Source organism: Astatotilapia calliptera, chromosome 7 (assembly GCF_900246225.1).
Source record: "Astatotilapia calliptera chromosome 7, fAstCal1.2, whole genome shotgun sequence".
NCBI classification, from domain to species: domain Eukaryota; kingdom Metazoa; phylum Chordata; class Actinopteri; order Cichliformes; family Cichlidae; genus Astatotilapia; species Astatotilapia calliptera.
Window position 1 is genome coordinate 56,852,024 of NC_039308.1, and position 14,756 is coordinate 56,866,779.

The 14,756-nt window shown below is 39.9% G+C and overlaps 1 protein-coding gene and 1 long non-coding RNA gene across 4 annotated transcripts; one reads left to right on the forward strand and one right to left on the reverse strand.

Moving 5' to 3' along the window:
- Positions 1 to 1,040: 1,040 nt before the first annotated feature.
- Positions 1,041 to 6,097, reverse strand: LOC113026830 (uncharacterized). Its single transcript, XR_003272957.1, has 2 exons — positions 5,468 to 6,097; positions 1,041 to 1,863 (listed from the first exon to the last, which is right to left on the reverse strand). It is a non-coding gene; the product is annotated as an uncharacterized LOC113026830 (long non-coding RNA).
- nr2f2 (nuclear receptor subfamily 2, group F, member 2) lies at positions 1,856 to 13,975 on the forward strand. Of its 3 annotated transcripts, none has more exons than XM_026176006.1 (3): positions 1,856 to 5,132; positions 9,668 to 10,195; positions 12,352 to 12,844. In XM_026176006.1, the coding sequence occupies exons 1-3, from the start codon at positions 5,093 to 5,095 to the stop codon at positions 12,624 to 12,626; spliced, it is 843 nt and encodes a 280-aa protein (XP_026031791.1). In that variant the 5' UTR covers positions 1,856 to 5,092; the 3' UTR covers positions 12,627 to 12,844. The 3 variants fall into 3 exon arrangements, with proteins under 3 accessions (XP_026031791.1, XP_026031789.1, XP_026031790.1); XM_026176004.1 differs by lacking the exon at positions 1,856 to 5,132 and adding an exon at positions 7,324 to 8,621 and having other exon boundaries at positions 9,650 to 10,195; positions 12,352 to 13,975; XM_026176005.1 differs by lacking the exon at positions 1,856 to 5,132 and adding an exon at positions 7,325 to 8,621 and having other exon boundaries at positions 12,352 to 13,975.
- The last annotated feature ends 781 nt before the right edge of the window (positions 13,976 to 14,756 follow it).

Sequence of the window (14,756 nt, forward strand, 5' to 3'; positions counted from 1 at the left end):
ATCATCCCGCTACTGCACAGCTTGAAGTACTACATACTGAATTCATTTAGTGTTTTGTGACTTCTAGTAGTATGTTCAAGAGTTTGCATTAATAACAAAATGCTAATCCTAACCTTCATACATTAGCGAATAAGAAGTGGCGAAATATAGTTGCTACACACTGATCTAAAAACTTTGTATATCAAATACACACTGTTCAACATATATTTCAGATCACAATAAGACATTATTTTTTTCAACCTCTGCACATTATCACAACATTTTTACAACTCCCCTCTCAATTTATTGTGAGAAAAACAACTCTAATATTCAACTCAGTAAGTGTTGCGGCTCACGTTCTAAAATAAAGCTAAAAGTAACTCCTGTATGTCCTCGTGTGAAGATAAAGTAACTGAGACAAACAATGCGTGATTTTTGGTTTCAAATGGCTTTCACTCTCAAAGTCATGAAATTTTCTTCTTCTTATGTCGAGTCATTACGGATGTGGAGGTCTTTCCAGATCCCACTCACGTTCCATCTTGCGTTTATTCCCTCCCTTATAGACCACTGAACAAATGTGGATTAAATGTGACTTTAAAAAAATTGCATTGCAATATTTGCTATTATAGAACATGTTTTGGTAACAAATGCTGAATATGTGTCTGTGGAGATGTGGTTAAAATTGTCGATATTCATGGACTGCTGGTTTTGGTCATAGTTACAGTATCAGTGACTGCAGTGCTTTTACAATGACGTGCATTTTGATGACAGAACATTTACTCTGGATTGATTTCTCAGTCTGCATTTCTTGTGTTCAAAAGTGGTCCAAGTTATATTGCACAGCTACAGCTTATGTGCGACTGTGTTGAAACCCTGTAAGTCACATAAATCTCAAAACTGACAAATGCTTCTCAGTTTTGAAACTTAGGGTAAAACTGCAGAAGCTGTAGTTGGATAATCAAACCGTTCCTTAATTTGTACCTTACTCCTAATCATTAAATTACCAGAGATGCGTATAGGATATTGTAATTGTTTTTTACATTAATGCCACAGGAATATCATTCAAATATAAAATGAATAGGACTTTATTATCTTAATTTCAGTGAGCATCGTTAGCACCTTAAAAGCACCAAAAAACCAAGCATCCTGCCAAATTACTAGAGCAAGACACTGATAGCTTATACATTTAAGGCAAACAATCACAGTAAAACTGGAAAACCTCATTCTTAACATGTATGATACAGTAGGTGCTATAAAGAGAAAAGCAGTCAAAACACAGCTCATATCTTAAAACTTTATTAGTGGTAAATGTTGCAAATTGATATTATACACAATACTATTTAATTAACTTCTTGACTAACATATAAAACATTAATGCTTAACTGGTTATCTCATAACTTTACGTGGTAGACCATCACATAAAAACTGTGTATTTCCGAGATCTCACAAATGCGAGACCTCATGCTACAAACAGTAAAGTTATTCAGGAAGGAAGGAACATATACGAAAATCACTAAACTGGAGATACAAGGCTTTTAAAACAGAAGCAGTTTGAAATAATTGGTTAATCAAATACTGGCTGATTATCACTTGAGAACGTAAGCTGCTGTTATAGCTATAAATGACTGTAAATGACCTTCAAGAACAGAAACAACACACTTTAACACTGAATAGCTGTAACGGTAAGCTGAAGCTGAAGTAAGCCTCCACTACATCCGTTTGTGTAGTTTTTACATATCCCCCACTGCTACCACATTACACCTTGAGTTACAGTAATTCAATACACTGTCTGCTGCCTTTGGGGCCACATGTGAGCCACGTCTGGCTCGAGACTGAATGCTGCTACGACTTTCTCTCTTCTTTCTTCTCCCAAACTTTTTCTCTCTGAGTGCATGAAAAAAAAAGTGTGAAGCAAGCGGACTGCCCACTCTTCTCTTTCAAAAGGAAAAGTGAGGGGCTCAAAGAGACACATATCACAAGTGCCTGGTACAACTGCACTGTTGTACTGATGGTCACCGTACAGCTCCACTGGGACAGATGGGATTTAATCTGCTTGGCCGATGGGCACTTCAGCAGCAGTTTCTGGGGGTTAGAGAGCACTTATCACACAATTCCCCTACCCAGACTTTCCCAGCGAGTCCTTGGAGTTAAACCATTGACCCTCTGGTCATTGCTGCTACAATGCTGCTGCCTGAAGTAATCATCATGCATGCTCCATCTATGCAGTCTTTAGCAGCCAAAACAACACATCGCTTACAACACTCATCTTTCTCTCTCTACAGTTTTGATCACTTTAAACCTAACAGCAATGATTCAAACCAAAAGCATTTACAAATACATTAAGAGCATGCTGGCAGTCAGCCTAAAGAATTCATTGAGACAAATTGATCCCTATCTGTTTAAACTGGCACTATAATCTGTCATTGGCAAATTGAACACAGTGAGCTATCTGGGATCTATTGCCTTTTTAGATAGTGGCCCTTGGGGCAAGCAGACAGAGAGAAAGTGATCCACGCCGCTGAATGAACTCTATGTAAGGTTTTCAATTGAAACATGCATGGCTGCTTATACGAACACACTTTAAAACACACCTTTTTTCCTCACACTCCACATAGCTAAATGCTTTTATACTGCCTGCACGCGTATGCCGTCAACTTGCTTGCACACATACCACATTTATAATAAAGCGCTGTTACTGGAGGTAGTGGAATGCTGTTTTTTGTGACTAAATTAAAATTACATTTACATCAGAAAAACAAGCACAGTAGTCTTTAAACCTTACAAAATCCCTGTTTAGAGCAATATAACCATTAAAATATTCATATCAAAATAAACTACAGTGTACGTCTGGTCAGGATAAAAGCCAAAAAATAAAATAAAATAAAACAAATTCTATATTAATGATATAATTAAGTTAAGTTTGTTTATTTATCATAAAAATGTAAACTTTAAAATATCCCTACATCATGCTACTTTTCTTATGCTGCCTTTTTGTTCTTTGGTCCTGTAATAATGTTGGTAAAAAAAATAAAAAATGTGAATATTTGGTTTGTTTCTTTTTCCCCTACCCATAATATCACAAAGACCTACCATTCCAAAGAGTCAACCTTTACCGGAGGTAAAAGGTACTGATTGATATTCAGTGCAACAGATGAAAGTCCCATGAAATATGGGACACATCCACCATAATCAAATGAAGGAGAAACAATTTGGAGGTGTTAAGTTTTTTTGGCTCTTTGTTTTGTTTTTATACTAATGTGTGTGTTATGCTTGTAATCTTTTTTTGACGTGCTGCCTTTTTAACTAGAAAATAATCAGCTTATAAGTTATCTGAAATTCTTTCTTCATTTACGATATTTTGATTTAGATTGCGTCAGTGGGCAAAAATATGACCAATATCTCTCTTCGGGGTGTTTTTTAAGTGGCACAGTTTAGTTTCTGTCTTGATTCCACACTGTCATCTAATTCAATCAGACTCTTGAAGTTGATTAGCCTGGTTAACCTTTGCTCCTGCTTGGGTCTGGAAGGGTTAATCAGGCCGGGAACTTGGAGACCTCCGGGTCAGTATCCCTCTATCTGCATGAAGGACTTGGTGGAGGAAGATTAAAGTCAACTTCTTCTTTTTTTTTTTTTTTCATTTTTGACATTTAGCACAAGTGTGAGAGAGCTCTTTGGCCGTCAGCAGTTCAATTTTCTTTTTTTAGATCTTGGTGCGTTTTAAAAGCATATTTGTAGGAATTAAAAAATTTTTTTTTAACTACATTCGGTTTTTAGTATATGTCTATAACGTTTTGCAGAATATAATCACGTCGGAGCGCACTTCCCAGTTTAACCTGATATTGGAGGGAAAGCTTTTCCTTCGCACGCCCGTAAATCTCAAGAATTGTCTATCTCGCTATCGATTAATTTAACTGCAATCATTCCAATCAGCACATCTCCAGTCCCGTGTTCCAGAGACTGTGCTTTGTTTTACTAACAATAATAAAGTGATTTAGTCCTTTCTCCCTGTCAGAGCATGGGAAATCGTTAAAGATCTAGCTATTTGTCTGTGATCAGTAAATATTTAGTGCAGGCGACATCCTCTGTCTCCTCTTAATCGATACTGATCCCGTTGGGCAGCGCAATTGTTATGTGCATGCAGGCTTGCTGAGCATACACTGCTTTTATCCTCTGCTTGAAAAGGAGAACCAGTACAAATCACACAGGAAACTTTTAAATCCGCGAATTAAGAAAAACTGCAGGACAAGAGTTTTGAAGTGGGGGGTCTAATAGTTAAGCAGTTGTGCTGCTGTGGGAACGTTTATGCGTTAAGAAAATAGTGCGCAAATTTCTGTGCATATTTACGCGTGGTTCATTGGGCAGTCATAATTTATATATAGGCTTTCCTACTATCTGCCTGATGCATACATGCTAAAGGAGTATCTGCTAAAAGGTTAATTACCCTCTTATGTCATTACTGATATTTCTTAATAATAATAATAATAATAATAATAATAATAATAATAATAATAATAATAATAACTCATGTATTAGCATTTTGTAGGATAAAGTTAGAGCATTTATTAAATTATTTATGCTAAATTAATTTTTACGTGTTTAATAATAGCTTGGCTGATATTGCGTCTTGGCTTGCTTTCTCCATATATTTCCTAATATGCAAAATCTCATAAAGATTGCTCGCCATACTTAAAGACAGGTGTCTGTTCTGACTTCACCCCCTCCCTCTCGCCTCAATAGCCCACACAAAGCAGCCGCGTACGAGCGCGTTTTGGCCATATTACTGTAGGAGAGAAAAAGGCGCACAGGATCTCTCTCTCTCTCTCTCTCTGCCTGCTGTAAAGCTTACTTATCATTTCCAGAGGCAATCAAATGATATTCTGCTCGGACGACACGTCAACTTATATTTCCAGTCTCTCGCCTAACAACACATGACGTGAATCAGTTGTTTGTTTTGGCTCTCCAAAGTTTTTGCATGATCAGACATTGCAATTTTCCAATAAACAGCGTGCTTTTTGTGTCTGATCCCGTCTGTTGGAGAGGAAGCTTTGCCAGCTTCAGTCTGAGCACTGTGTCGAAAAAGAGAAGACTAAATATATTCTGAATAAGAGAGAAGATGCATCCCGCTACGGACGAATCAGCAACATATGCATTTGGTAGGTTTGTTACTATAAGAATACAGCCTCCTGCCTCACTATCACTATCGGGTAACTTTATGAATGGGTGTTTGCAAACTAGTTGGGCTTGATGCGATTCGTCATATAAATTAACGCTGCGATAATAGGCAGAGATGACTGACGGAGTCGTCCGTAGTCAGTGCGCATTGTAGAAGCATCGTATATATGTAGTCTACGTTATGCTCCGTCTGCAGCACACGTCTTTTATTTGAAGAGATGAGCCTATTTAATATGAGATTTAATTGTGAGCAGAAGGATAAAGCATTGCAACATTGCTGATTTATCATAATAAAGCATACAAATCGCATACTTACCATTTGAAGCAAAACTGGGTCCTCGATAAGCCAGTACCTTGCGGGGTATTTTATTTACAGACTTTCCATGTTCACGGGATCTGTAAACAAAACCGACAAAATAGTAATGCAGACAAAATATAATCGGCTAATTTGTTCTAGAATAAAGACACAATTGGTCTATATACCACCGCTGGGACTGCCTGAAGTGGCAAAAAGTAAATCCAACTTTGGCAACTCTCAAAGGTTTGCCGTCCAAGTCATGTAAAACAGAATTTAAACAAACAGTCATCAGTTTAAAATGGTGCTCGTTAGTTTGGTCGATGCGAGAGAGCAGACTGAATCGGTTTCCGTGTCCGACGGCTCCTCTAAATTGAATCTTATTTGAAGCAAAAAGAATTCATACGCTAGGGGGCACCCATATACTGTAATAGATCCTGGGACAATGCATGCATGCTGCTGCTCTCTCTACAGGCTAACACAGTGACCGGGCTGTAGGTTCATCTGGAGGGCTCTGTAAAGTTTTACCTGCAGTTCAAGTTTGATAGCCTCAGGCCACGGTGAAAGTAAATCAGCCCCGTTCAAATACACACAAATATCAATATAATATATTATTATTATTATTATTATTAACCATGTGGGCACAGCCATTCTCCCCCTTGTTACAAACACAGCATCGTTTACTTTGTTTCTTATCGTCATTAAAATAAGATGTTTTTATTTTATTTATTTTAGTGAGCAAAAATCCGACAAGTATTAAGGTATCGTTTTTGTGTGGTGTGTCAATACGGGGACTCTGCTTTCACCCTAGCCTTAAAGTGAAGGGCATGGCCTTTGACCTCGAGTGACATTTTAATTGTGCTCCGCATTTAAAGCTGTAGTCGTCTCAAGCTCTGACCACATATACAGACAAAACTGTCTTTGGAGAAATCATGCTTTTGGACCTCCTGACCATGCAGATGATTAATATTTGTGGCTTGCGGGATTTTTTTGTTAGGCAACGGCGAGCTGTGGGATGATTTCACCAGGCGATAGCGACAATTTCACGAGACATGTGGATTGTGATGTGTAGCACCTGGTACGATTGGAAAGCACTAATATGTACTATTAGCCTCGTAGAAATATAGAGGTTTGTTTAAAATGAGAAATAAAGAAATCCAGGTGGCGTTTTCTTCTCTTCTTCTTTAAATGGGGAGCGACCTTATTCAGTGTCTGGTTTTACAGTGTGCATGGAAAGACAAATCGAAGCCTACACTTGTTTTGATTTTTTTATATGCATTTATTATCAATAATAATAAACATGTTATTTGGTCTAGGTAACAGCATCACCAGTCTTAAATTAACGTAGCCCATCACACAGCCTTTTTTTTGTTTCTTTTGTGTGTTGTTTTTTCATTCATTCAGCAGTGGAGTCTGTCTTTATATCCACATACCTAAAGGATCAAGACTGTAATGAACACAGGTCATGCCAAGAAGGTGCATCTGTGTCTCAGGGATAAGAAAATAAAGAAAAGAGAAAAAAATCCTATCTTCTTTTATATTTCAGCTTGTTATAGGGTTACCGGATATACTGTAGCGCGACATGATGCACTGCATTGAATTATTGATATTTTCCTTTTTTCCCCACTTGAAATTGCTAAAGCTTTACCAGGCTGCATGTGAGTATACCTTATAGTCTGGGTGATTTGAGTGACTTATCAGTGAATACTCTCTCCGAAAAACGTCTCTTTTTAGGACCAAGCGGCCCTCTCGACCTCCATGCTGGCTCTGGCAAGGTACCAAGTAGCACAAGTGCCGACTAGCCAATGGGGTTCAGGGGGAGGTCCCTGAGCTCTGACCAGTCAAACACACTCTCCTTCCTTATATGGCAGCAGATCTCCATGGTAACGTGTGCTAAGTTGCAGCAGTCGTGTCAAAGTTCACTATATAGAGAGCTCAGTGAGCTGATCAGAGAGAAAGCATTCTGCCAGCCCGGCTCCTACCAATCGCAAATCACTTCCTAACCTCCGCCTTTTTAACATATTTGATCACTTTGATTCTCTTCTCCTTTTTCCTATTATTTTTCAGTGCACGGAGGAGGTTTGTAGGTTGTGATCCTTGTTTTTTTATGTTTTTTGTTTTAGTGCTTTCGCTTTTTTGGGGAAGAGTTGTCTTCATATTCCAAGCTCTCAAAACATTGGCTTCAGCTGCGCGCTTGCTGGCGCTACCTCACAAGGAGAAAAGGAAGAAGACGCAGTTTTTTTCTTTTCTGTTTTTTTACCCAGTTGGTGATTTTCTCCAAGACTTGTGCTGGAACTTGATAGTAGCTGCTACAGTGTGCTCACTAATTGTTTTATGCTGCTGCGAGCACGGTCTTATCAACCTGCTCCATCATCCACTGACTAGCCCATGCTACCTCGGTTGGTTATTTTTGAATATTTAACCCACCTTTTCCCATTGATGGGTGTACTGGATGGCTGACTGTAAGCGCCCCTGGACTTGGCCTTTAAGCGCAAGGCAGCGACTCAGCTCGCCATCGCATCAGTTTTGAAAACGTGCTTCGGCAACGTCTCCATCAGCAATAAATCGACAGTTTTCGGGAGATTCAGACTGGATTCAGCGTAGGCTAGATCTGGCATTTTGTGTGTCCGACTGTTAATCACAGTTTACCGCGTTTCCTTGAGACATTATTCACCGCGACACCAAAACGGCAGACAAAAAGTTTCTTTACGTTGACTGATAGATATGGCAATGGTAGTGTGGAGAGGCTCCCAGGACGATGTGGCTGACACCCAAGGCACCCTTTCCTCGCAAACCCAAGGAGGACTATCTCTTCCCACACCTCAAGCAGGCCAGTTGAATTTGACAGCCTCTCAGGTCGCCCCTCCGACCCCTCAGACTCCGGTCCAAGGACCCCCGAACAACACACAGTCCACGCCGACGAACCAGACGTCGCAGCAGTCGGAGAAACAGCCACAGCACATTGAATGCGTGGTCTGTGGGGATAAATCTAGTGGCAAACACTATGGCCAGTTTACTTGCGAGGGGTGCAAGAGCTTCTTCAAACGGAGCGTACGACGGAACCTCACTTACACATGCCGTGCCAACAGGAATTGTCCAATCGACCAACACCACCGCAATCAGTGTCAGTACTGCCGCCTCAAAAAATGCCTTAAAGTCGGCATGAGACGGGAAGGTATTGGGATTTTTTGTTCTCTTATCCATGTGTGTGTTTGTGCGTTTGTAGGTTTTAGACATCGAACCATATCATGTCGCTCCCACAGCATGTTTCCTTTCCCGACTATTCCCTCCAAGGCTGTGTGGCTGGAGCACGCAATGGAGCCGCTCTCTGCCTGTGGTCGAGACGGGGCTCTCCGGATGTTCCTTTTAGCCATGCATTACAGTGTCTAGCGCCAGTGCGTTATAGCTCTGCATTTGACAAATACGAGCCCACCCGTGGCCAAACTGAAGCTGCCGAATATAATGTGATACCGTGACTGCCGTAGAGATACATCTGTGTTGAATTTATGATACAATAGCCCTCTGCGCTATTATGGCGAGTGGCGAATTAAGAGATAGCGTGTTCTGGCTACATCTCCACATCTTGCCGCTTGCCTTGTTCTCTGTGTCTTAAGCTGGACATTAGCGTGACACTGTGCGTTTAAAAAAAGAACGATCGTGCTCCGTCTAACCCGGAGAAATTATCTGAATTTTAGTCTAAAATAGGCCTTCGTGTATGGGGTAAAACGAGATGAATTGCTAAGTAGGTTAAGGGTTAAACATGCAAGGTCTCCCTTGCCCTCTTTGTGTTCCTTCACAGCCAGCTCATGTTGCTGTTGCTGAATAACAACAATTTAAAGCTAGACATGTGCGAGGCTTGTCTTAATTGTGTTTAAAGCGCATCCCCGTTTGTTTGTTTTTTAAATTTATATATATATATGTATATTCAGTGTACGGTTTCTCACACTACAGCCTCTTTATTATCAAGGCACTGTGTCTTATCTCTTTTTAAACTCGGGTAATAATATGTGTGTGTGCGTGTGTGTGTGTGCGCGCGCGTGCGTGCGTGTGTGTGTTTTGATCCTGCACAGGCTAGTAAACATTTACAGCTTGGCGTTCAGATTTCAGTTTTCTGCACTTTAAAATACTGTACTGTTTAACAGCCACCCTTAATGCTCAGAATGTCTGTGATCATTTGTAGAATTCAGGCTTCAATATCTGTAGTTTCTCTTTTTACTGCAGCCGTGCAAAGGGGACGGGTGCCACCCACACAGCCACACCACGGTCAGTTCGCCTTGACAAATGGAGACCCACTCCACTGCCATTCCTACTTATCCGGATATATCTCTCTTCTGTTGAGAGCGGAGCCCTACCCGACGTCCCGGTATGGCAGTCAGTGCATGCAACCCAACAACATAATGGGTATCGAGAACATTTGTGAACTAGCAGCCAGGATGCTCTTCAGTGCCGTGGAGTGGGCCAGGAATATTCCCTTCTTTCCAGACCTTCAGATCACAGACCAGGTGGCTCTGCTGAGGTTGACGTGGAGTGAGTTATTTGTGCTCAACGCCGCGCAGTGCTCCATGCCCCTGCATGTGGCTCCTCTCCTAGCGGCGGCTGGCCTTCACGCCTCCCCCATGTCTGCGGACAGAGTGGTGGCCTTTATGGACCACATTAGGATCTTCCAAGAACAAGTGGAAAAGCTCAAAGCTTTGCACGTTGACTCTGCTGAATATAGCTGCTTAAAGGCAATTGTGCTCTTCACCACAGGTAAGACAATAGACTGCTCACTCAAGTTCAGTGTGTGTGAATGTCACTAACCTGCACACTGACATCAGCTAAATCAACGCTGACCTAAATATATCAGCACTGGCCAGAGGCTGTTGCTTGTATTAGATGAACGCTGTTCTTAAACGTTCAACTATGCTGCCTTCATGGCCAAGGGCTTTCAGACAGACCCTAGGCTACTCAATTATAAAATCACTCGATTGATCAACTGATTTATCAGTCACATGCGCAAGGATAAAATGAAAATGGTGGAATGACCACACCAGATCTATCTTGGTTTAAATGAACAACAAAGCAGAGCAAAGTATGCCCACACACACACATACACACACACACAAAACCCACCGCAAATTAAGCTCGAGTTAAATAAAACTGATAACTCCGCAATAATTGCTTCAGGCATCATAAAATCGAGATATTAGAACTCTTTTGGAGACTCAAATAGCCTGCAGATGAATTTCTACACTTGGGCTTTTCGGCCATTTATCATTGTGTGTATACCCCACGTCTTGTTTGTAGGAAATGACAGATATAAATGATGTCAGGCTACGAGGGGGATGGGAATAGAAAAAGAAAGACAAGCCTAATGTCCCATTTGCACACAGTAAAAGCACTGCCCAGGTTTCAACGCTTCCTTGTCATTTAGGTGGCATACATGTGCTACCATAAAAAAATACATAAATAAATAAATAAATACATAAAAAACACGGACACCCCTATATTTGCAAAAATGAGAGAGTCTAACAGCATTGTGTAATATTGCGCAGTGACAAGAGGGGCGGCTTTAATTTTTATTTGCAGAAATATTCTCTCCGCCTAAGATTCAGGGCGTCTCTGGACTCGCTCGAGAACTGGGTCATGACCTAAACATAACCCAAACTTCCCGGCTATTTTGTTACATTAACTACACCGTTAAAGGAGAAGAAGAAAAAATAAAAATAAAAAAAAAACACGTAGGGAAGAGATTTACAAGGTTTCACCGACGACTGAATGCATGTCTTTGAAATGATACCATACCTGCAAGCCATCAGTCTTTTTATTTCATTTAGCTGTGGCAATCTTCAAGTGAGCTCATGGTGGCTGGTTAGTTAGCCCTTTCTGAAATAAAATCATAGTTCATGTCATTGAATTTTACTGTCAAGGCTTTATACATCCACGATGGCTTAATTTGTCTCCTCCATACCTGAGTCCCGGAGGCTTGAACGTGAGCTGTGTGTTGTAGCCTGAGTGACACGCCTTTGCTACTTTGGCGGTTTGGTTGTTGTCATGCATCAACTTTACAAACTTACCCAATGTGCGTACAAGCGTTTTTGGCACATCATCAGCTGCCGCCCACATGCAGCAGCATAGATAGTGATTCTGCGTCTCCGATGGTATAGTATGACGGCAGCTCCGTAGGCTATTGGCCCTTTTTTTTTTCTCTCGAGCTAAATCTCTGCTCACTAAAGGTCAGTAGGTCTCCCTGTCTTTCCCTCTCTCCTCCCTCACCCCCACCCCTCTCTACCTCGCACTGCCTCTGACTGTGAAAGACACAGGCCCATCTGAAACACAGTCTTTAACTATGAATATGCTTAATTATTTAGTTCACTTTTAAATGGCTTTATCGGGGAAAATATAGATAATAATAGCGACGAAAGGAGAAACACAGAATTAATATGACGAGGGAAGCAAGGCTCTCATTTTTATCTGCCCCTGTAAGATGGCAAGTCCCCCCCCCCCCCCCCCCCATCCCCTTTTTCATAAATTAAACACACACGCAGATAAGAAAATAAAAATCAAAGTAAATAGTTTAAACAAAATAAACTGGCATGCATGTGGAAGCGTATTTTGGTTAATGGTGCCTTACATTATTTGTTTAGCGTAATGCTATGGTTATTGTATTATTGTCATATAATAATTTGTTATTATTTTTTTTAAATCGATATTTATTAAATCAAGCCTTGAGACCATTCAGCTACACTTTTACATGTAATGTTGAGATTTTAATTCTGCAAATAATTGATTTTTTATTTTTATTTTTTATGTGACAGGCTATCAATTTTCGCTGTAGTGTATCACCACAGTGGGAAAAAGCTCCTAGTGAGAGAAACACTTTAGGTTACACTTTATTAATGTTTATTTGTTTTTCCCCCTCTCAGATGCTTGTGGCCTCTCAGATGTGGCCCATGTGGAAAGTTTGCAGGAGAAGTCCCAGTGCGCCCTGGAGGAATATGTCCGGAGCCAGTATCCCAACCAGCCAACACGGTTTGGGAAGTTGTTACTCCGCTTGCCTTCCCTCCGCACAGTCTCTTCCTCGGTCATAGAACAATTATTTTTCGTCCGATTGGTAGGTAAAACCCCCATTGAAACTCTCATCAGGGATATGTTGCTTTCGGGGAGCAGTTTTAACTGGCCTTACATGCCAATTCAGTAAACCAAGAAGGCGACGAACAAACAAAAGGTAGGGTTGGGGGGCTGCGAGACTACAATGATTATAGCTGCTTTTGTGGAAGGAATAAAAAAAAAAACCCGGCTGTTACACGGGGCTGGCTTTCATGAAGAAAGACATTGACGTAAATGACTGTGAATTCCCCCCCTACTCAAAAAAAAAAAAAAAAAAAAATTGAGACATCCATTGAACTTTCAAAATGGCAGATACATGCTCCCAGTGTTCATGCAGAACAACCTGCTTCGATCCTTTTTTTTAATGAAAGAAGAAAATGAGGGAAAAAAAGGGAAAGGGGATTCTGTTGATCCGTGTGAGGAAATTTGAAGTATTAAGTGCATTTAAAAATGAAAATTTGGGTTAAAAGAGAAACTGGAGAAAGGGAAAATACGAAACGTGAATTTTCTTTTCTCAGATGACTTGTCCTGTGTCCATGTATAGCTGTGTTTTGTACTTTCTTTGTTCCTCCTTTCTGGTTCCAAACCGGCCTATGTGATTTCTGTAGTACAGGTGGTGTTATTTTCTAAGACAATGGTTTATTTTGAAAAAGGTGAAATAATGAAAAAAAAGAAAAAAAAAGTTCTAAAAAGAATTAAAACCACAGCAATAGGAAAATAGACTTATGATCTAGGCTTAATGCTGCAAACGCACTTATGTTGTTAGGATGACCAATCTGGACAAAAGGGAGTTTTTTTTCTTCTTCTTTTTCTTTTTTGGAGTTCATGTTAAACTTTATGACCCAGCGGAAACACTTCGCTCTTTATTACTATGAAGTTACAGGATCCACTTTTGTTTTCCACTCCTGCTTTTAACTAAAGCTGCATAAGCTCTCTTAAATTTTTAAATTAATTAGTTTGACGCTGACAGACATGAGGGCTTTACACGATTTTAATTATTTGGCGAATAATCTTCCCAGTTTCATCCAGCTCTGAATATTTGGCTTCAGTTCCCCAATTGGATACAATAATAATAATATTTTTTCTTAAAAAGGAAATTTTTAGAAGTTGCCTAGACCTGCTGTTATAAAAGGTATGTAAAATAGGTTGCTCTAAATGCAGTACATGCGCATTTAAGAGCTTTTGCAGAAGCTGAAAACTGTACTGAAAGCATAGTTGGCTTGCTTGAAGAAAAAAAAAGTTGGAGAGGTCAAGGGTCATAAAAGTTTGAAGCCTAGCCAGAGTAGTGTTTAATAGCAGTATTATTACAGCGTCCCTGAAATGTCACCCTTTATTCACTTCAAGCATTAAGTGCCTGACAAGCATGGTGTGATTTCTTATCAAAACGATGTTAAAGTAGGCCTACAACATTTTTTTTTTTTTGGGGGGGGGACGACACAATTAGATATGAAACTCCAGTCATGTATTTCACTTGAAAAAACTGATTAGAGGCAGTATTCTTGTAAATATAGGTCAATTCATTTCAACAAGTTTTTTCCTTCATACAAAGTATATGTGATTAAGAAAAATCTGTGGTTGCCATTTTTTTTTCCTTCTCGGTAATACAACGTCTTCAAAATTGAGTGGCAGACTTAGCTAGTAGCACTGAAGGTTATGTTTTTAATGTATATACATATTACTACAAATGTTTTCTTTTTCATGTATATTTAGACTGTGAATGCATGGCCACAGGTCGCTAACCTATTTTACCTTTGATATATAAATGTAAATGTTTTTTCTCTCTTTCTTTCACTCTTTTTTTGGACTGTATAGATATAATCTGTGCATTCAGTACACTAGCCCTTGTATTTAAAGCAACAGAAAAAGAAAAAGAAAAGAAACGACGTTCATTATTAGGCTACAGACTTAAACAGGGTGAGCAGGTTTGGGGACAAAAAAATTTAGAAAAAACCTAAAAAAAAAAAAAAAAAAAAAAAAAAAAGGAGCTGATATTTTAACTTTAGTGTTATGGCTCCTTTTGGTCTCTGACAGGTGCCGTGGTGTGCATGCGCGTGTGCGAGAACGTGTGTGTGCGTGCGTGCGCGTGTGTGTGCGTTTGGAAGCTAGCAATTTTGTCCTTGTTTTGAGGCTTTTCTTCAACACACACATACAAAAAAAACACAAAAAAAACACCATGTTGTGGTTGAATTAAAAGGGATCACTGATTGAACACTGATCTTTG

Excerpts from the sequence above, each read along its gene's own strand:
- nr2f2 (XM_026176004.1), top strand. The coding sequence starts at position 8,171 with ATGGCAATGGTAGTGTGGAGAGGCTCCCAGGACGATGTGGCTGACACC. Across the intron at positions 8,622-9,649 it reads AGTCGGCATGAGACGGGAAG|TTTCTCTTTTTACTGCAGCC; the intron begins GTATTGGGATTT and ends CAATATCTGTAG. Across the intron at positions 10,196-12,351 it reads AATTGTGCTCTTCACCACAG|ATGCTTGTGGCCTCTCAGAT; the intron begins GTAAGACAATAG and ends TCCCCCTCTCAG.